The 24,315-nt window shown below is 35.5% G+C and overlaps 1 protein-coding gene across 2 annotated transcripts in view; it reads right to left on the bottom strand.

The window, feature by feature from the left end:
* The window catches only part of LOC109061190 (chemokine-like protein TAFA-4), a 40,508-nt gene that overhangs the window by 5,977 nt on the left and 10,216 nt on the right, over nt 1-24,315 (bottom strand). For both annotated transcript variants that reach the window (XM_042734412.1, XM_019078317.2), the window contains exons 2-4: nt 19,317-19,420; nt 19,090-19,204; nt 8,625-8,780 (exon numbers count right to left, since the gene is read on the bottom strand). In XM_042734412.1, the coding sequence (XP_042590346.1) occupies nt 8,625-8,780; nt 19,090-19,204 (271 nt within the window). In that variant the 5' untranslated portion in view covers nt 19,317-19,420. The remainder of the gene's footprint in view (nt 1-8,624; nt 8,781-19,089; nt 19,205-19,316; nt 19,421-24,315) is intronic.

The following is a 24,315-nucleotide window of genomic DNA, read 5'->3' as shown; positions in this document are numbered from 1 at the left end:
CATAATCCCATGATGTCTTCTCAAATATATAATCACATCTACTATTTAATGTTAAATATGAGTTGTATAACTGCTGAAACACTAAATAAGTGGGATCACCAAATAAGGGGATAAGCTCTAAACGCACACCATTGGTTGAGCCAAAGTTACCACATGAAAAAAGTTCCCCTTTTACATAGCTGTATTTTAACAGTGAAGGAATTACATATCACCTTTAGCAAAAACATCTTTATCGAACCCAAATAGAAGTTTTTACCCATACAATACATTTGAAAACACCCTCGCTACTCTGCTTTTCGAGTCCACTGAGCAGTCCAAGCTCTCCCGTGTCACTTTCAAAGAAGCCTAGTTCACTCCAAATCCAGTTCTGAGATGCGGATCAATAGCCTGTTCAAATGAGGCTCATTGAGATGAGTGCGTCCATAAGAGAGCCACTCTCAAGCCCATTGTCCTCAATAATAGAAGGAGAGAGGATATACACAGCGAAAATGAGCTTTACATGGAATTATGCAAAGGAACACGCGCAAATCCTCTCAAGCATCGTGAGTGAACGCCTTACAGGACATGAAAGCAGGGGTTCATACAGCATGTGTGTTTGGAGATTTGGAGAGTAGGATGGCTATAGTCAAATGATGATGCTTATAAATCAACAAAATAAGCAGTTGCAAAGGCAGTGACATACAGTAACTACTGTTTGTGTGTGTGCCTTTCCATCTAAGTGAAGCCCACAGTATGATTGCAGTGGTTCAGAGAATCAGTGGGGGCATAATTAGCATTAATGTGGGCATTATTAGGTATAATAATAATAATAATTTGTTACATTTATTTAGCGCTTTTCTAGGCACACAAACGCTTTACATTGTGAGGCAACCTTATGAAAGGAGGTTTTCAGTATTGTCGAAAGCTCTCCATAATTGGTCTGCGTGAGTGTGTCGTGAAACTAAACAAACATACTCAACAATATGAGTGTATTCTTTGAGTTAGCATCCAATAACAACTGCTGTGAAGATAAATATTGGTCATGGGCGTCCACTTATCATGGAGGGCTCACAGTCATGACTCAAATTCATGTTAAACACACCTCTTCTTCAACCTGTTATTATCAGACAAAATTAGCAAAATAAATATTTTTCTTTCATTTGCAGGATATATATATATATATATATATATATATATATATATATATATATATATATATATATATATATAAATTAATTGCAACCATGCTGTCAAACGATTAATCACAATAAATTTCAACAATATGCAAGTTTTTGCTTACATAATATATGTTTGTGCGCTGTGTATATTTATTAGGTATATATAAATACACAAACATGCATATACATATTTCAGAAAAATAGGTTATGTTTATATATTAAATATATTTATTTATAACAAGAGACACTGAATATTTATAGTTTATACTTATTTTGTGTCTTTTTCTTTGCATTATTTTTTATCACAGAAACACTGAATATTTATAGTTTATACTTATTTTGCGTCTTTTTCATATATATATATATCACACACTATATATATATATATATATATATATATATATATATATATATATATATATATATTAGCAGAGCAATAAATCAACATGTGTTCCCAAAATACCAAGTCCTACAGTAGTACACCACTGTTCAGATTTGAAAGTAAATTAAAAAAAGTAACCCTTAAATTGGTCAAAAGTGACAGAAAAATATTTATAATGTATTTATAAATTGTATATAAAATGTATTTATATACAAAGGATTTCTATTTCAAATAAACACTGTTCTTTTGAACTTTCTATTCATCACAGAATAAAAAGCATCATGATTGCCGCAAAAAAAGATTCAGCAGCACAACTATTTCCAACATTGATTATAATAAGAAATGTAATGATGCTGAAAATTCAGATTTCACTATTACAGGAATAAATTACATTTTACAATTACGGTTAAGAAACTCAAACTGACCAACTGTTAAAAAAGAGAGAAAAAAAATGAAAAATAACCTTTTTATAGTACATGTTAGAGCAGGTGTTTTAGACTGAGGGTTTGAAACTTCCCCAAAGAAAAAGGCCAGCTGAGCTGCTAAAGCTTCTCAGGAGTTAAATGGCTTTAGGTCTGCAGTTGTGGACACCTTTGTCTAAACCCTTTTTTCAGCTTTTCCACACCAAATCTCTCACTCCACCATTTAGGCATTTAACAGGATAGAGTTTGGCCAAAGCCCACATACTTGGAAGGATTTTTCTCGCTTTTAGTGCTGATGTGGCAGGGACAACTGCATGACACTGATGGTCTTTCTATTTTCAGTCATGAAAAGCCCTATCTGAGAATATGAAGGCACTAATTTAAGCTTTGATTTCCTGTATGGCGCCTTGTTGGATTTATATAGTGTCATTGCTGCAGACATGACAGACTATCCAGGATACAGAAATATTTTTGCTACCCCCATTTCAGAGATATGAACAGGCCGTGTTTGAAATGTGTCTGACATCATGTGGTGGCTGAGGAAACTGCAGGAAAAGATGCCGGAGTATAAGTTGAATGGAAAGAGAGAGAGGGGAGGACAGATTGGAAAAAACAGAGAGGGAAAAGCAGAGAGCAAGATGGGATGGGAACAGCATGTCAGACATCTTGAGAAAGTGTCTCACTGTCTGTCTCTTCTTGTTTGTGTTTGTAATTGCTGGCACTGGGGTTTGTGGCATGTTGTGGTGGGCCTGGTGGGGAAACACAGCATGTGGTAATCATAAGTATTCTAAATCATGCAGACTTTCTCTCTCAAACACAAAAACATTGCCACTATTGTCAATATGACGCCTATGACATAATGTGAGATAACAGGAAAAACAATCAGCATTTCAACTTGTGTGCTTGAAAACTTAAGATTTGCATATTTAAGAAGTTTCATATGTTTACATTAGTCACATATAAGCCATTTGTAAACTAATTTGAACACCAAACATTCATCTGTTTATTTCAGCATCCCAACACAGCAACATTGACTCAACCAACGGTGTGCATTTGGGACGGGACAATCTGTTTGTCCGACCAATGGCAGAGGGGAGAGTGTTTGAGAAACCTGTTAGAAAACTATCCTCATAGATCATATTTTGTAAGCTAATGCAAAATTTTGAATCACCCTGGTTCCCCTAGACAAAATCCCCAATAGGATTTTTCCATTAGCTTTTAGATTATAGCAAAAAATAAAGCTCTGTAGCAAACAACAGTTCATTATTTAGTTTATCATGATAATCTTCTATATGAACAAAACTTTTAGAAAATCTGAAGCCTAAATATAGTCATCAGAAGCTAAATATAGTCTGTAAACAAACAATACCGCAGCAACATTACTTCAGCATCACCATCAGTAGCTTCCAACAGCTCTTTCAGTCTTTAAAAACATTTTCTTAGAAAGTTTGAGTATGAATAGTTTGCCAGAGAGTGATATGACACAAGGTTGAAAAAGTGGACTAGTGATTAGATGAGTTTACCTAGATTACATTTTTCAAGACAAGTAAAAGCTTAATAGTATCACAAGTAGGTATTTATGATGTATTTTAAATACATCAGTAATAAAACATATAAATATCTTAAGCTTGTGTTAACCACAGACCTTTAATTTCAACCAAAATCACATAAAAAAACTCACTGACGGGCAAATAGAACCAGAAGTGCTAAAATGCTAATTCATGCTAAAAATGCTAACACACCCTGCAGCACTGTTGCAATTCCGCTTGTTGACACTCGCAGCACAAAAATTACACAATACAAAATTATGTTTTTAGGTATCCAGAATTCAGCTCATTTTGATGATTGAATCAAGCTTACAAAGTTATAATAAATTCCTATACACAGGATGCGAGTACACAAAAAAGTTCACAAATATGCATACTTGCACAACACAAACATGTGTATTTTGCCATACCTTAGATTAATGGGGGTGGTAAACAATTGTGTATGTCTGTACATGTATATGCATATGGGCATGCATCCCAGCTGACACACTTCACATTGTGGTTTATGCGCCAGAGACTCAAAACCCCCTAGTATCAATCCAGATCCATTTATACACGTCTATTAGATTACCCAGCACTCCGTCTCAGCAGCACAAAGCTTGAAATGACCTAATTTACAACACTATCAGCTTAGCTACAGATTCTGCCTTTGACACACATTAATGCAGTGTATTAATTCAGTATCACTCTCCGCAAGCTAAAAGCACATTTGTCTCCTTAAGGATATGCCCGAAGAGGAACACACCTGACCCCACCGACCTATTTAATAAACAGCAGGCATTCCAGCTCACGAATCCAACACATCACTCACTGTGTGTCAAGAAATTACAGTGGGTTTTCTCCACATCTGCCACCTCAGCCTTACGTAGGCATACGACAGAGTAAGGTACAGGCTGTAAATGGCAAAAGATATGTTGTTCTTGGTTGCATGTTTCTAATCTAATTCAACACTGGTGAGACTATGTGACTAAGTGTTCATACAAGGACTCAGCAATAACAGATGGAATCAATGCAGAAAATTAAGCCAGAATACCAAAAAACTGAAAGTAATTACGTTAGAGCAGATTTTATTGCCTGAATTCATAAAAAGCTACAAACTGAAATTACATTTGCTGACCAAACTGGTTGAATAATCAGTGTAATGAGCTTGTTTGTCACGTTTTACAGGTGATCTAGGAACTGGTCATTTGCCTGCCTGAAACCAGATGCATAAAAAATTACTGTTTATTATAAACATTAAGACTATAAGCTGATTGATAGACTTCAACAAATGTAACATTGAGAAATAAGATGATTTCTAACAGCAATCTGGATGCAAATTGATCAGAATCCCTGCAATCTAAAACCTTTGTTTGTTTAATAAATATATATATATATATATATATATATATATATATATATATATACACACATATATATATATATATATATATATATATACACACACATATATATATATACAGACATTATTAATGACTACTTTAAAAGTAAATATATATACATATATATATATGTAAATATAATCATATATATATACTAATATGTTTGAAAAATTCCAACAAGTGTAATACTGTAAATATAATCATTTGGAAAGTGTTTGAAAAATTCCAACAAGTCTTTTAATAAAAAATAATAATAATAATAATAATAATAATAATAATAATAATAAACTAACTGTAATCTGACATCTTCTAGAACCTGCAATCAAATATATTCATTTATTCAGTCTTTTAATAAAATTTTCAAAGTAAGTTCATTTAAACAGACCCTATATGACCATCCTTGGCAATCAACTTTTATAGCTGTGCTAATCTCATGTCGCTCGTATCACTCTATTATTTTACAAAGGAATATGTCTTTTTTTCTGTAAAATAAGTAGAATAATGTACAGCAAGTCTGGCGTAACTGCAAAATAAACCTTCCTGTGGACAAATGTCTAGATGAACTAGATGCTGGACTTATTAGACAGGGCCTTGAAGTTCCTGTATGTGTGGCTGAGTGCTGATACCAAAATCACAGATGGCAGAGGCTCAGAGGGGGCTCGCCTCAAGCCCCAAAGCAGAGCAGAAATACTGGGCACACAGGGCAGAAAGAGAGACCCTCTTGCAGAGTGAAGCAGATCTCCCCACAGAGCGCCAAAGGGAATCTCTCTCCACCTTCCCTTCGCTCCTTCTAATGAGATTTTAATGGGGAGGCCTGCAGAGACTCAAGAGCTCACAGAGGAGTGACTAGAGATACAGTCCAAGCCAGAACAGAATACCAAAGGACCTCTACATCAGACAGCAGAGATATTTAATCTCTTATTTATTCCATTCTCATTGAATGAGATTTAAAGTCCAAGTTCACAGTGCATCATTGTTTAAATTCTGATCCTAGTTGATTTGCCATAAGAAGGTATATCTGAACTCTCATCCTCTAAAGGTTTCAATGAAGTTTCTTTCAGCTCTTTCTAAGGCTCCTCTGTGGCTCTCACTGATGTTTTAATGATATATGAATGGGTAAAGTGCCCTCTAATGGCCATACAGAGGAACAACACAATGCAAATATCTAATACAGCAATCATATAAAACACTAGCACTAATAAACAGCCAATATGTTAATAATAGGCATGCTAATAAGCAACTAGTTAATAGTGAGAATTGGTACCTATATTAGTGTTACCATTAATATAATAAGCAATCAAATATTTAAGTTACCCTGTAATATAGCTACCACAGGAAAATCACAATTACTCCCATCACACTTTTTTCTAAACACTATTTAAAAAATAAGATTAAATGCATTTCTCAGTATCTGCTGTTAAAAGGTGAACTACATGGAGTATAATGTGACATTTGCAGGACAAAAGCCCCTGAGATTTTTATGTTTGCATGTTTACATGATCCTTCAGAAATCATTTTATTATGCTGATTTGCTTCTCAAGAAACATTCATCAGTATTATCAATGTTGAAACAGTTGTGCTGCATGATATTTTTGTCAAAACCTTAATACATTTATTCATTTTTGCTTTACATACATGGAACCTTTAGTACAGAACTGATGCCATATAATGTGACGTAAAGCATTTTCTCATGCTACACCACTAATTTTTAGAAAAAAATGCTTCTTTCTAGAAAAGCTACACAGTTTCTAAGCTACTGAAAAATGTAGTTAGTCATGTCACTGCTTCAAGTTAGCTACTCTCCAAATCTGCGCTGAGTATTAGATATTTATGAAGCTTCAGGAATCAGAAGTGGAGAATATGTTCCTATGTGACCTCCCTCCAGAGGACTGTGTGGTCCTGAGGGAGAAAGTGAGACTGATGGCCTGAGGGATCTAGAGATCCAGCGATGTTGATAGAGGAAATGACCCTCACCACTCTCTCCTTCACTGCACAAAAACACAGGTCAATCATACTGACTCTTACATCAGCACAAAGCTAACAGGACCTCTGATGTGAGTTCACACACAGCCTCTCCAACTCTCTTTCTGCTGTTCTGTGTATACCAATAGTTTTAAAAGAAACTGCATAATACTGCACCCATGCGCATAATTTTATTTATATTTTACTTGTCTTGTTATTTAGGCAAATAATTAAAGTATTAGGTACAGTTTATACAAATATCAGATTAATTTATCCCTATGCTTGTGTATTTTATCCTTTTTGTAGTTTTTGGTTGTCTTTCTCTTGGTTACATCAGATTCCTTGTGTCTCCATAATACAGTCCTGCAGCCTCACATCTGTGGAAAATACAAAATGTGCATAGGACCCATTTTTGTCATTACATGAACTATAGTCATAGAGAGCCATGAAAGTCATAACATGGAATACCTCCCCTGGTGCAGCCCTCCCTACTTTCTATTGGGGTCTTTTGTCTCGGGTGTCAAAGAAGACAAAGAAGAAAAATGGCTGCCAGCATTCGTCCCTCTTGCCTTCATAACTAAAGCGCGTACAGTATGACCGAAGGGACACATTTAAACCTCCTTCATCACCCAAACTACACTCTCTTGTCCTAAACCTTTAGGTAATAGAGAAGAGATGAAGCGGAGGACAGTGTAGTCACATTTATCAAACGGATAATGGCTTTGATATCAAACACACCTAATATTTAGCAAAATCAGAGACTTTTCCCAATGAAACCCATTCACAATTGCCCACAAGAGACAGGTTAACATCAGGTATAAACAGTAACGTGTCTGTGCTGATCATACATGAATGGATCACACAAGATGAATAGTGAAGTGACGTGTGACCAAGTATGGTGTCCCATACTCAGAATTTGAGCTCTGCATTTAACCCATCCAAGTGCACACACACAGCAGTGAACACACACACACACACACACACCATGAAAATACACCTGAAGCAGTGGGCAGCCAATGCTGCGACGCCCGGGAAGCAGTTGGGGGTTCAGTGCCTTGCTCAAGGGTCTCACCTCAGTCATGGTATTGAAGGTGGAAAGAGCTCTGGTTATTCACTCCCCCTACCTACAATAACCTGCTGGACCAGAGACTCAAACCCGCAACCTTTGGGTTACAAGTCCAACTTTCTATCCATTAGACCAAGACTGCCCTTAAAGCTCCCTCTGTCCCTGGGTGGGCTGATAATACCAGGTGGATGATAATACCAGGGTAAATTGGGCCATTTTAATGTCCTCATACTATACTACACTACTGTCTATGTGTTTTTATTTTGCATATGCTCATAATATTTTTAACCCAGGCTCATTAGAAATATTTGACTCTGCCTACATTTCTGCAAGAACCACAACTCATGGTTCATGGGACTCGTACCCGAGAGCTTCACATCACAGTGTTGTACCAGGAGAGCTACTGAGCAAGCTTACTATGTTAGAAAATCCACTAATAAGGAGTGGATTATGTGATTCAGATATTAAAATGTATTAGTTAACAAATTGTGTATTATAGTAAACATGTTTTGAGGTTGTAACATAGTATTTTGCAAGGAGGAATTGCTCTAACATTTGCCTTTATTCATTGATAATCTGCCCATGTAGTCATAATTTGTTGTTAGAATTTACTGTTCATTTCACCTAGAAAATGCACTGAAATATATAAAAATAACTATGTTTTTTACCAATAAAGGGGAATTAGCAACACATGAAAAGCACTTACCCTCCACACAAGAAGGCTGTGCACGTGTCGTACCAGCCACCTGACCAGGGAAGCAGGAGCACTTGACGGTTTGTGAACGTTCCTCTATCTTGTTCTTATTGCAGCACCGGTGGATGGCCACCACCTCACAGGTTCCCTGCTTCACCTGGTACGAAGCTGCGAAAAAAATAAATAATAATACAAATATATAGAAATAGGCCTACTTTACTTTTCCCTATGAAGCAGGTCATAAAAATATGCACAAAGAAGCAAATGTTTTGCTCAGAACAAATATCAACACATGCAGCTCTGCTCTTCCCCAGCTAGAGAAACTGCAACATTATACAAAGTCTGTTCTTTCATTTAGCAGAGCAAGAGAGCAAGAGATCAGGAGAGGAAATGCCAACTTTATTTGTGTATAGATGTAAATAAACAAAATTATGTAAAGGTTTGCTCATGGATTTAACCTTAACATTTAATAATAATAACCCACCCAATATAAGAAACAACATCTATATTTAATGAGAGTAGCAGTATCTTATAAGCAGCTTAAGGGCTGCCAGGTCCAAGTCTTCACTCTTTTTCTTTCCCACTTCCCAGAGCAGTGCATACATAATGAACACAGAGCTCTGTTTTTCTGTCCAGAGTGTAAATAAATCACTTGAGCATTGATTTTATTTTATTTTATTTTCAGCCAGTCTAACATGAGTGCTCAATTACAACCAAGATTTGTCTCCAAGAAACTCGGGCTCCTCTATACAGTGAGGTGTGTGAGTATCGGCTAATGCTTCAAAGTAAATACAATGTGGTAATAATGCAATATGACATATTAGAGCTGTTATAACAGGTGGCTGAGGAAAATAACATATCCAAATGATTTAAATCACAATGTGGAGGAAGTTATCAAATACCATTAGCATTTCTTAAATGAAAAAGTAACTAGTCAGTCTGTTTTAACTGATAAATGTATAGGTGGCATAACAATCTGCCCTGCTGTCATGAGAGAGAACAAGCAGGTGACATGGATTTGAGGTGAACATTTAGCTTTTTTTCTCTTGGGACATTACTAACCAACTTTCATTTCAGGACGATATATGGGACCATTCACACAGAAAGCATTTTTGTGATTGAAAACATGAGACACAGGTCTAGAATTATTATTATTTTTTTTTTTTTTAAGTTGGACTTCATTGTAACAAGTTTTTTTAAAGCTAGACTAACACATATTTACATAGAAAAACAAATGAAAAGCAGCACAGTGGAACACAAACAACCCCTAAGGTCAGTCTGAAATGTGTCTGATATTTAAGAAAAGGAATGGAAGGACCAGCAATGTCTAAAAATACATTTAACACATATTCCAGTGACACATACCTTATCTTTAATACACAACTGTAAGAAATGCAAAAGGTCATACTATATATTGCCTCCTACAAAGTTCCCACTTAAAAGTTCAGAAGTGCTTTATGTGATGTGATATGCTGGAAGTGTTTTAGGCTGGGAAAATATGAATGCATTGGATAATATCATATTTCTTCACCTCCTCTGCCTTTACTGACAAAGCTTTTTAGTGCCAATGCAAAATGAAGTATGTGAGGATTTTTTAACAGAGACACGTACACACATATTTTATGAAAAAGTGTCTGTGATACAATATGTGATTTTGTATATGAAGCATTACAGTGTTGCTATTGTTAACTAAAAAAAAAATAATATCAAATGAAAAACTTAAATGTAAAAAAATAAAACTAGTTATGATGCCTTGGCAACTTACTGGAATATGGTTTAAGTTGAATGAAGTATAAAGAATGTGACCATTTTTCAATGTATTGTGTAATTCTCATGTTGCAACAGAAAATTATGGGAACTGTAGTTATGAGAAGTAGTCAAAAACTGGCTTAAATGGGTATTATATGCAGCATTTGATTTCTGTACTTTTGCGATCATTAAATTAGATTATCATAAATCATAAAATGCATAAATATTTTAGCCAGAATACAAATAACAAATTATTATTATCAGCAACAATTGCTGAGCAATTCTGACACAATTGATGTGTAAATATGATAACTTTTCATTGTAGTTCTTCTATTAAAGTTAATAGTTCAATGATAAACTAATTTTTATGTTTCTAAGGGAAAGTAATGCAATAAAGTATCTTGACTGATAAAAAATTACTTATTCTTTCAAATGTACACTTTTACTTTTTGTTCTAAACATAAGCTGGACATGGTGGGTCTGCACACATACACACACACACACACACACACACACACACACACACACACACACACACACACACAGAGAGAGAGAGCAACATGATGGTTTCCATTTCATCAGGCCGTGAACTCGTTCTCCCGCTATGATGTAGAGTTTGTTTGACAGCTTCCTCCTGGGAAAGGTGATGCTCCTCAGCTAAGAGAGGTCTCATTCTTTCTACTCTTCCTTCTCTTTTCATTTCCTTCTGTACTCAGCCCTCTACCTTCTTCCCCTTAGGCTCCACGTGTAGCCACATTACCCCATCACCCTGTCCTCTCTGCCCAACATGGACTCCGCTGACTGGGCTTTAATTAGAGAAAGCGTGTGGAGTCCAGGGGCCGAATGCTTACAGGCTCAAGAGCTCGACGCGCTCCGTCTCTGTCAGCCCCGACATCACCAGATAAACAACAGATAAGGGCAGATCTCTAACTGTGACTATGACTGACACCACGGGGCCTCACGTCGGATCCTGCAAGGGTATCGCAGAGATAATGAATGATGGATGGTTTGCTTCTGTATTTTGGAGATGAGGGGATGGGGGATCTTTTTGGAACAAGAGGCACATGTGTATTATAGCTGAAAAAGTGTCTGTGATGTCTGATTTTGTATCTGAACTATTTTTGATGATTGAAAATATGTATGTGTATATATATATACTGTAGTATATATATATATATATATATATATATATATATATATATATATATATATATATACAGTATATATTAGCTGAAAAACTACAATGAAAATTTTAATTTGAAATTTCTACAAATATAAAAACTAAAACCATAAATTCAAAATATGAATAAAAGCTATAATTGTATATAAATAATACTAAAATAACACTGAATAATTAAATTACTGCAATTTTTTTTTTTCATTATTATTCTTAAAAATTAAGGCGCTTCAGTGGTTCTTTGCAGCATTTTTTCACTGTGGGGATTTTGAGCTTTATTTTTTTAATGGCATATGATGGCAAAAGGTGTATCACAAACAGTAGCAAATGCAATGAAGCAAAAGTCATGGGTTCAACTCTGTAGGTTTCCACTGAATGAAGCCCTAGCTTGATGCTTTGTCCACTCCCTTCGTCAGAATCCACATAAATAAATCCACAGAACCACTCGTGAAAAGAAATAACGTATCCGTTTACTCAGTTAGCATCAAAAAACATCAGCACAGGAATATTACATAAAATAATAACGATTAATTACCGACAAAAGAAAAAGAGAGAGGGAGAAAAGAAGGTCAAAAAACTGTGTGGCTCCACTCTATGCTTGCCTGACCAATCCACAAAGAAGCCTTCCTTTTTTTTTTTTTTTTTTTTTTCGTCAGAGTATCCCAAGCAATTAAAGGTACATGCAATTAAAGATAAAAATGCGATTACAGTCCTCTATTTCCAAAGTATATCCAATGTCATATGCACTCTAAATTATCCATACACATTTTAGAAAATGACACAATTAACTCCTTCCATTACTGTAAATATTAACTGCATAAACCTGTAAATACTGTAAATATTACCTTCAATTTCCTCCACAAAAATGAATCATGTAAATTACTATTTAACGCATAAATTAAAATTATATATCAGCTAACTGCATTTAGGCTCCTACAAACTCCCTGGGACTACATGAACTGATCAAATGTATGCTTTATGCTTTGAATGAAATGCAAGGTGCTTTGAATAAAAGCGTCTACAAAACTTTTAAACTTTTTTTTTTTAAGAAATACTTTTATTTAGGAAGAATGCATTAAACCAACTAAAAGTAACAGTAAAGACATGTATAATGTTGCAAAAGAAAAAAATATACGCTGTTTTTTGTCGTTGTTTTTTAAGCAGCACAACTATTTTATGCACTGATAATAATAAATGTTTTTTTGATCAGCGAATCAGCATATTAAAATGATTTCTGAAGGATCATGTGACACTAAATACTGGAGTAATGGCTGCTGACAATACAGCTTTGCCATCACAGTAATAAATGACATTTTAAAATATTTTAAAATGCACAACAGTTATCGCAAATTGTTATAATTTTTCACAAAATTGCTGTTTTTACTGTAACTTAAAGCAAATAAATGCAGCCTAGGTGAGCATAATAGACGTTTCAATCCCAAACTGCTGAATGGTAGTGTACATATAAATATATTATGCTATCCAGTTTTTCACAAGCATTTCCACTGGATCTACTGCTTTAAAGCAGCAGCAAATAAAATCATTAAAACTTTTTGGATTCTAACTGGAACTTATTTTAAGAGTGTAGCCTTCCTGGAAGTGCAGCATATGTTCCAATTTGCACATGTGCATGTGTTTGTGGGTTCTGTGCGCCTTGTTAGTGTGCAGAGAAGCAAGAGACACCCCATCACCACCAAACCCCAAGAACAAAGGCCATACTGCCTTCTACTGGCATAATGGGGTCACGGAAGATACCTATGCACCAAGCCTACACAACCCACTTCCTTCCTAAGTAGTTTGCATGCTTCCAACGACACACTGACACACATAACAATCCCTTATATACTAACAGTCATCTACAGTTAAACTGATGAGCAATTCCCAGGATTTAACAACACACTGTGCAGAGAAATCACACTTCACACTATCACTCATGTCTTACACCTTCCTCACACATAGGCAGGCATCACATCTTGGACACTCATCTGACACATCTCTGGCCCTGAGGACTATACAGAAACCGAAAAAACAACAAAAATGAGTTCTGCAAGGTTTCGATTGCTTGTAAACGTGGCATTAAGCTAATAATGACTGAACAGGCATGAAAATGTTGTGGTGTATGAACAGCTTAAATGCATCTGAATAAGCTTTTCTCTGTATCTGCCTCTTCTTACACACTTGGCAGCAGAAGTCATTTGTAAGATTCTCCGCCGCACCATTAAGCACAGTGAGCAGACTCCGGGGATAATCATGTGGTTTTTGCGCGGCTTCTCCTCCAGGACCGCGATGCTGGAATTAACTGCTCGGCGTCCCACCATAGCCATCTTGTTCTGGATTTTAAAGCGCTGTTATGATGGTCTCAGAGTAATAAATCTCAGATCAGCCTGAAATCAAATAAGATTTCAAGCATGGCTAACTGTCTCTATCCCTGTGGCGGACGCATCTGGGTGTCGAGCTAAACGCCATTACCTTGAGCTGATGGGGCAGCCAGGCGATTGATATATTCTGACAGCGTGCGGCGGGTGAGCCTTTGTGCAATTTATCAAGAAGCATGTCTTTCTGCTGTCAATAGCCGACTAGCATGACAGCACCAAAAGGGCAGACATTTTGTGACTCGGTTTGAGGGAACTTGGTTAATTGCGATGACAAAAATTATGCACTGAGACTAGGACTGTCAATGTAATGTAATGTAATTAGTGAGTTTAATTATATTAAAAATTTTGCTAGAAATAACATAATAATCCTGCCCTCTCTGACTCATACATAAAGTCTTTTAAAGGAGTTTTTACAACTTTTATTGAAACCACATTAATGTTTATTCATGCATTTGGCTGTTTTTTTTCTAGCAAATTTTGATATGCATTTAATTATAAATAATTACATTCTAATTTTGAACCAATTGACATCCTTAATTAACTGACATAAAGACTGGAACAGTGTAATTGTGACAATTAACAGGCCCCTCATTTACACATGGGTCTATGTCTAATAAAACGTACTCTGCATGACTTCTTGTCAGATAGTGACAAAGATGGGAAAAAGCTGAGAAGAATGCATTTATAAAGTCCGTCTCTGTGCAACAGTTTGGCTTGTAAAATTACAATTGTGTATAATTCCAAAATCATACTTTGCAGCATTTGCTGGACAAGATAATGACAATAGCAGAACCGCTAATATCTCAAGCACCTGCTAACCTATGAGGTATAGCCACCTAAAAGTCTTTTTTATGTATTTATCTCCTTCTTTCTATATTTGATTAAAAAAATATGTTGTCAGTTAAAGTTAAAAGCTATCTTATTTGCACAGTAATGTGACCAAAACTCTTGATTTTTCCTTACGTTTCTTTAACATTTGGGAAAAAAAATTATGTTCTTAAACATTTAGTTTATTTCCAGATGTTTGAATCCCAGATTATCAATGTGAAGTCAATGTGAGTTTAAGGTCATTTTTTGTTGTTGTTGTTTTTGAAAGAAGTCTCTTATGCTCACAAAGGCTGCATTTATTTGATCAAATACAGTAATATTGTGAAATATTATTTAAATTTTTTTTTTACTTTTTTTTTTTTAAATAACACCTCATGTGATGACTGGTTCAGCGTTCAAGAAAGAACCATGCAGTTACAGACGAACGTCTACGTCCATGACAGAATTAAATGTGCAAGGTGACATAAAATGAAACTAACAAGCTTTCTAACAAGAACACCCGTAACGTACTGCCCGAGCCCGGCTGACATGTTCCACACACCTCCATTACTCAGACCAGGTAATAGCTCTAGGTTAGCTGTTGTTTTTAATTGGATGTGTCAAATGTCATCACGGGCTTGAACAATGTTGCACGGACATTTGAACTTGTGTGTTTAATCTTTATGTCATGAGTGTAAGAACGGACAAAACTGACACAGACCAAAGCATAGCTCACATAACACAAATGAGGTCTCAGAGTGGGTGGCCTTTGGCTGCAGGCGACTCACTTTGACACACTGTACTATATGGAGGCTGAAGTGATGTGTCGAAAATGGCCACGAATGGTCCGTGTAGGCATGGAGAATGTGTGTATTCTCATTAAATGCAATGCACATTGGGACTTTGTTGGCCTTCGGTGTTGGCTATATAAGGGCCTATTACAGCAGACAGGAACAAAGGCAGCTGCTCACACGCTATTGTCTCTATTTACCTGCAAGCATGGACAAGCATGGCAGGACACGCAAGACAAGAAAAAGTGGTTGTTAGTTATAGACACTGCTTTCAGTGTCAACCATCAGTCAATGGCCCATGCCTCGTTTGGGTGAGATTCAGACCATCCATTCCCATTAGTGTCCATGCTTCAACAGGAGAACTTTACAAATGACCCATTACTGCTTCTCATTCAGACACATGAGGGCTTATTCCTGTCCAGGCATTTATAGAGCTTCAGAGCCACCATGTGGCCACAAGTGACACTGCAATGAAGATGTGCTTTTCTCAAAGTACAGGTAAGATGTGACAAAGCCTGTTTATGAATTGGAAAATGTTATCATTAACATACTTATTGCACTGCTGATATTTTGTGTAGTAATTATGTATAATAAAATAAGATAGTATAATTTTATAATATAATTTTAATAATTATATATATATATATATATATATATATATATATATATATATATATATATATATATATATATATATATATATATATATATATATATATATATATATATATAATAACGCATTTCGAAATTATATATATATATTATATATATATATATATAATTTAAAAATCTTCTAATCTTTTCAGCTATTACTACTCCTGTCTTCAGTGTCACATGATGATTTGGTACTCAAGAAAAAATTCTTATTATTATCATCATAGTTGAAAACTGCTTGAAATACTGCATATTTTTGCATATTATTTTTTATACTGCATGTTTATTCTGTAATGGTTTGCTCTGCTTATTATTGGACTGATTTTAAGCAACTTTTTTTGAGGGATGCTTCTTTAAGAAAGAAAGAAAGATGGAGCAACAGTTTTCTTGAGCAGAGTTTATTTGTTTCTGTTCATGGTACAAAATCATTCAGTAAACGGTTAAAATCAGAAAAAATATAGAAGCTTATTGCTACAACAAATAGTATGTACATGCAGAACTGCAAAATAAAGTGATACCATTTTATAGGTATTTTTGAATTTCTTTAAAAATCAACCCCAAACTTTTGAATGGTAGTGTATGATATAAACATATATCTTATATTAAAATATTATATAATATTATGCAATATATAAATATGGAAAATGACACTTTGAACAGAGAATACTTGAATATAATTGATTATTGAATATAATAATATATAGCATATCATTACTATAATACAGTAATTTTTATTTTTTTCTACTTTTTTACTTTTCATTAATAGAGATTACCTTATATATATTTGGTAGTCAGGTCAGGTTCCAGACTATTGGGGTACAAATAGCCACTTTGTGCAGCCAGTCGATGTAAAAAGTCACTCTGAAACTTTCCCCAACATAGACACTGCATGGCAAATAACGGAGCAGCGAAATCAATGAAAAGTGTTGGCAATGCAATTTTCTGTTTTTGCCAAAAGTTTACCCTTTTCTTTTGTTCTCCTGAATATGTGCAGTTTCACAAAAAACAACAAGTTTTTACCCAATTAGCAAGAATCTCCCTTGAAATTAAGGATAAAGCTGAAACCAGTAATGACATCCACTTTGGTGGTATATGAAATGTGAAAACTTTGGTGACCTTCACAACACACTGCTGAAGTAATTATCAGCGAGCTGATTAAAAACACCTCCGTTAGAAAAGTAACCTCTTCTCCCCGTCAAAATGAAAAGTAACATCATCAGTCAGACCAGCTCGAGATGCTGGTGGCATTTCTGTGCCAGCAAAAAGGTCACCTTGCATTAGCAACAACTAAACAAAGAGAAGTCGTAATTAAAGAAAGTGTGATAATTAGCTGGAGCAACACTGACATTGGGGAAGGACTTTGCATAATATGAATGATTCAGCGAAAGAGCCGGAGTCTGACCTTTTGGCATGCTAAAATATTTATGTACTGCTGGTCACTTCGTTGCCATGAGGGAAGCTTTCATGAATTATGCAAATCAGAATTAGTTAGCTCGTGGGTGTCAATTAGTGTGGGGAAGTGGACATTATTTTAGTTACCCTCCCTCCCTTTATTCACAAAGATGGGTAGGTCTGTATCCATGTGTGTGTGTGTGTCTGTGTGTGTACAGAGGCATGCAGAGGTGTGACGATTTTATTACCTGACCATTTAAGATCATACATATTAATACAGTCATTACTGAATTGTCGCTTCGCTTAAAAATCCTTACTGCGGAGGAATGAAGTCTAATGAAAAGAGTGACTTTGCTGCAGTCCATTTTAATATTACTGCAGGGCAGTAGCACTATCATATAAATATGATACGGATGCAAACGACCTGCATTTAATCTCCTGAACAGGACAGCACTGACAATAACGGTAATTGTGTTTATATTAGAGGTCAAGCCATGTTAAATGTCCTTTATGGGCTGCAAAAACAAACTGAATGTTGAAAGGTTTACCAACATCCTCTGTAGTTTACATTCACTGGGTGGACAGAATCTGAGGACTTTTTTTATTTTCTACACTAATTTTGAATAGAATTGGATTTAAACATGGTGAAATGTGTTAAAAAGAGATGAGAGTAATGTACTCTTATTGGTAGCTAAACGCATCATTGAATATTAGGGTTAAATCTTCCTGGTTCAATAAAGGTTAAGCTTAATCACCAAGAATAGTGGCATAATTACTACAAAAAAAAAAAAATAATAATCATTTTAACAAAAAAATGTATTAAAAGCAGAAATGTGAAGGTTATGATCTCATAAAAGCACTTAGAATTATTCATTTGTCAAAATGTATGTATTATTTGGGGTGTAAATTTTTTCTGATATTTTTTATGGCCACATTACACTTTATCTATTATCATGGAAATCTTACGCATACAGTTTATTCATAACACATAAAAACACAATAGATCCATAACAGAGAAAAAGAATGAGAAAACAACTTTAATGTCAACAATTATTCAATTAACCAATCGACGATGGGACAAAAGATCTCTTAAAAATATTTTTAATTGCTCTATAACACCTTTCTCAAGGCAATTTTTTTTAAATTCATTAAACTATCGTATTAAACTATGCTGTCATTGTTGCCTTCCTTGTGGCATTTCATCATGGCTACAAAGCAGAAAAATTGCACATAACATTATACAGATAGCATTATGTTAAATACTGGCCCTATTCACTTCCATTGTAAGTGGCCAGTTTAACCCAGATTTTTGCTCTTTTAAAGAAAACGGAGAGGTGGAAATAAATTTTTGTGGTAATCAACATCTTGCCAAAAATGCTATTTGTTGAGCTTAACTTCTACCTGGAATATTTGTTTAATTAACAAGCACACAAGAGGCAGGAGAAGAACTTATGAATGACAGTGTGAGAGTAAACCAGATGATCTGCTTTGTGTTACTCTCCTGTAATTAAGCCAGCAGGGCTTTGACATACCTGTGTGTCCCCGCAGACTCCGTGTACCCGCAGAAACCGACTGGCACGAACACATTACCAAGGTGACCAAGAGTACAACCTGCAATGGCCACACTGACTGCCCCCACAGCTTCATCTAGAGATAGACCAGGACAAAGAGAGAGAAAGAAGACGAGGGAGAGGGCTGAAAAGTGTAAACATAAGTCACAGTCTGCCTCAAGGTTGTGAGGAGACATCAACTGTGTTACCTTTCTGTCTTGTGTTCTCGTTCACTCTCTTCCCTGTGAGCCAGCCATGTCTACTTCTTTGTCCTCCTCTATCTTCACTCGCTTCCTCAATCACTGTTCAGATCCTGAGAAGACAGAAGGAAGGAGGAGAGGGATGAGGTCAAATGAGGTAAAAAGCAGTACATGTGCCTCTCTTCAACTATAGGAACTTTTGGTCTTCTGGGCATTCAAATTTGAAACTTCCTTAAAACACACTTTTCAAACTCATATTTTATTTACTTCCTCTACTAGCAGTGGATATACATGTATGACAAAAGGACATTTTAAGGGTCATTTTAAGGGTTTTTCCCCCCATAGTGAAAAAAAAAATGTTATTTCCTCCCCATCTCAAATCAACATATATTTTGAGATCACATTTTAAGCATTTTTTGCATTGAATAATATTGCCATACTTTTTTATGAAAATAAAACACACACATATGTGTGTGTGTGTGTGTGTGTGTGTGTGTGTGTGTGTGTGTGTGTGTGTGTGTGTGTGTGTGTGTGTATATATATAGATAGATAGATAGATAGATAGATAGATAGATAGATATCTGTCTATATATATATATATAGTTTAAATCATACTCCTCACTGACTGTTGTCTCATTGGTAAATAAGTACACTAACTTCTCATTGAACTTTATTAGTGGTAAGATTAAAATTAAAATGAATAAATTGATGCTAAAAAATATATATATAACTTAGGGCTGTTATAATTAGTGAAAAATTTATGTTAATTTAATCATAAAATTAAATTTTTAAATCGAAATGGTAACTGAGCCAGTTGTAATTTGTGAAAATTGTATATGTTAAATTGATCAAAATGATAACTGAGGGGCAGTTATAATTTAACAGTTGGAAAAACTGATGTTAAAAATCCAAATTAAAATTAATGGGCCACATAACAGTACAACTGAGAGACATTAAATGAAATTATTTCCCTCTTTGTTTAAATTATCATAAAATGTAACAATTAATATTTTTATGATGGAATTTACGATTTTAAAACTGAAAGCCTGGGTCTAGGACAAGGTTAAAAAATAACATCTACACAATAAAAGCACTTGAATGTATCCAAAATTAATTAAAATGTTTACAGAACTGTTATGTGACCTTCATATGATAAAAGGAAAAATACATCTGCGAGTTTTAAATTAAAAGTAACCCCTGGCACCTAAAGTTCCCTTTGTTCAAGAAACACCCACATACAGTTGAGAAAATAAAAACAAGAACATGATAATAGAATAGCACAGATGAAACGTGAGATTGGATGGAAAGAAGTAAAAAAGCCCTGAGATGAGATGGAAGGTCTGAGGACAGAGAGGGAGAGAGGAATGAAAGTCCTGATGGAGCAGGGCATGAGAGAAACAGAGATGGGGTGAGCAAAAGAAGGGCAGCTTCAGAGAGGGATATCCACCCTCAGGGCCCGATGCAACCCCTGTTCTTCAAAGGCAACCCCACACACGCACACAGAGATGGGACTGATATATTGTTTACTGTAGTTCACCTACCCCCGGGCTCGAAGTGATCTCACAACCACATCACACACTCACAGAGACCACCGATCTTGCAAGTTCAATCACATACACACACATTCAAACTCTCTTTTTCTCAGCTTCTTTCATATGTATAGCCATGCCAATGCACAGTGTACATGACCATAAATAAAAGTTGCCACGGGTGAACAGACTCAGGTAAAATTCAAGCAGGTCAAATGTACCATCGTTAACATCTTTATTGTCTGCAACCACTATAGAAAGATAACGTCAAATATATGCATTCAAATTATTGTGCTCGCTTGAATTATTATGTGAGGTATATTCACATTTAAATATTTTATGATAATTAGGCACCCCTCCCATACTGTAGCATATAGGTAAAACACCCAGATACATTACAATATAAAAACTGGATAGAAATCTGCTTAATTGTCATAAAAAATAAATCTGCAAAAATATATGTTTCTATATGTAAAATGTTATATCATTATCATTACTTTTGAAGTGACATCACTTGGTCATGTTTTCTAGAGATTTCCCCACAGATCCGAATGAGAAGCATCACTCTGTCCCCTTGTGGATACAATGAGAACTGCTTTGAATTAAAAAAAAAAATAAGACTGAGATGTTTTAATACACATTTTTAAAAAAAAGGATTTATTTTTATTTTAAATGTTTTAAGAAATAGTAAAATTTTACAGTACAATTTTAGTGATTTATCGTTCAAACATAAAAACAGCATCGATCTGAATGTTTGGATGTATACAGTAGAGTGTATGAACATTTCATATCCCACGCTCAGACACTTTCACTGGTGTTTTGATTATAGGAATGCATGAGGAGCTCATAAAGTGTGCATTTTTCTTAGCACTTTAATAAAACACTCCTTATCCAACATTAGCATGTGTGTGTGTGTGTGTGTGTGACTGATGATTAGACATAGTGAGCCACCGAAAGCAGCACATTGTCCGTTCTCTTTACACAGACAGACACATAACAGCATTAACAACAGCTTTGTTTTCTGGCACATTCATTAGAGAAAGACATACTGGATTGCAAAAGGATTACACACAAAAGCTGACTACGCACCTTTACACACATAAATAAACTCCTGTCAACAGTCTTGACATATTAAATCATCATGTTACTGTCACTCTGATTTTCCTGCACAACACCTCTAATTGCCCTAAACGCATGCAAAAGCATGTGTTTACTCATAGACGAGTGTGTGTGTGTGTGTGTGTGTGTGTGTGTGTCTGTGTGTGTGTGCGCGCTATTTATCAGTGTATTAACTGAAGGACTCTTCAGCAGAACAGACCAAGTTGATCATTACGTGGAGTGAGACGGTCTGCGTAGGAAAGTCTGTCTGGAGATTGATTTGATTTGCATTTGGCTTAATGTTAATCACAAACACAAAGCTACGCACACACGCAGACATGCAGGCATTGACATGCACCGGCTCAAAGCCACCTCTGACTAAGATAGAGAACTGTGCCCTGCATTTAATAGCGTCATCTCCTGCCTGCATCTCACAACTAAAGCATTAAATATAAACACGCATGCAGGTGAGCCGACTCGCCGCGGCACACATCCCGAGGTGGAATACTTGGCCCATTTTCCTGTCGAATATAAAGAACAGCCCTGACTGTACATTCCCTGCTAGACGGAGTCATTTAAATTGACCAGTGAATTGTGAATTGAATTTCCGAGTCTCTCAAAAATGGGGTGCACCAAAATGAAATGGACTCCAATATTACATGCCTGGCTGGCCGATGATAATAAAACCCTTTTAGGCTTTTTGACGCATCAGTCTTGCAATAACATGAAATACTAATTGAGAAAAGAACTACTGGTTTGTTTATAACTGCTTGTTTGCCTGTTACTAGTGTGACAACCAATTGGAAAGGGAAAAGCTGACATTAAGGTGAAATCAGGTATAAATTACTTTATTCGGGATGTTAAACTGGCAGTTTAGATAGAATTTTTATTTTCACTTAAAAGGCTTTAGCTAGACAGCATATTAAATTTTTTTTATGCAAAACTAGCCTACTTAATGAGTTTTCTTTAAAGGTGAAATGAAAATTGTCATAATTTAAAGTATGACTTTCTTTCTTCTGACATTTTGAAGAACGCTGGTAACCAGTTTTGCTGACCCATGTACGGACAAAAAAAGTCATACTGGTTTGGAATGGCAAAGAATTTCCATTTTTGGGTGAACTATCCTTTAAGGACTTATGTCACATCTCTCATTTTCTTAACACAACTCATTTTCTTAATCAGATTTTTCGGAAAGCACTGCAAAACAATATGTTCAATGTTGCGCCAGTTGTTCGATCATCTGATCTTAATCTGAGGAAAACAAGGCTGTGAGGGATAGACTACAGTCTTTACATTGACACACACTGTATGAAGGTCTAGATCATGTCATTTTCAAAACCCACAACTTTTAAAAATGTTTTATGGAGATTTTGTCTACTTAAAAGTTTTTTGGAAAGATGTTGCATGAGCTGAACAATTGACATGTTATAAAACAACAGTAGAAGAATCCATTGAACAAATTGTACTTCCATCCCTCACAGCCTTTTTTTCATTCCTGTCAAAAATTAAATATGGTACTACCCTGACAAAAGGTGCAATCACATTAGTGACATTTTTAGTGAAATTTCATGGGCAAAAACGGTCCATTGTCTACTGTAGCAATGTATGAAGCACAACTCACACAGAAGCCACTTTCAAACCAAGCAGCTTTCTGATTCTCCGGTCAACACAGAGAATTGCAAAGTCTGTGTGGGGAAATCTTTCAACTTAATGTGAAATTCCTGATCAAGAGAAAATATAAGAATAAAGTATAACACACTGAACAAACTCTACATTCCAAATTTTAACAGAATTGTATAAGGCATCTAAGTCGAAGATGAAGTGTGTTATTTCAGATTCTGTGACCATTCACAAACACTTCCTTCAAACACACCCATAGTATGAGACTATGGGTCGGTCAGGATTCTTAAACAAGCAGCAAAAAGTTTTGAAAGTATTGTAGAGTAGCTGTCATCATTTACTTGCCCTCGTGTCATTCAAAATAACCTGTATGACTTTTTTTCTTCTTTACAAACTCAATGCAATGGCAGTACATTGTAACTCAAGTGTGTCAGCAAAATAAAATATATATGGCTGACTAAACATTTTCAAACTGCGTCACTGATTTTTAGTGAAAAACAACATGATGCTTAAGCAATTGTGCAGTGAAATCTTGGCAGACGCCATTGCTCTCCAGTGAGCCATCCAGTGCTTCCCACTCCAGTATAGCAGGTGGAAAAAATTCACTTTTTACATTAGTTTGCCAACGCCACTAAAACACTAGAAAAAGTACTACAATTGAAGAATTTCTTCCATTTCTGCCACCTACTGGACAGGAGTATGAAGTACACATTGTTTTTAAAGCAAATATTTAATAAATGACCTACTTTTGTGTGGAGAAG

The sequence above is a fragment of the Cyprinus carpio genome, chromosome B11, assembly GCF_018340385.1.
Source record: "Cyprinus carpio isolate SPL01 chromosome B11, ASM1834038v1, whole genome shotgun sequence".
Lineage (NCBI taxonomy): Eukaryota > Metazoa > Chordata > Actinopteri > Cypriniformes > Cyprinidae > Cyprinus > Cyprinus carpio.
This window is presented reverse-complemented; position numbering and strand designations above follow the sequence as displayed.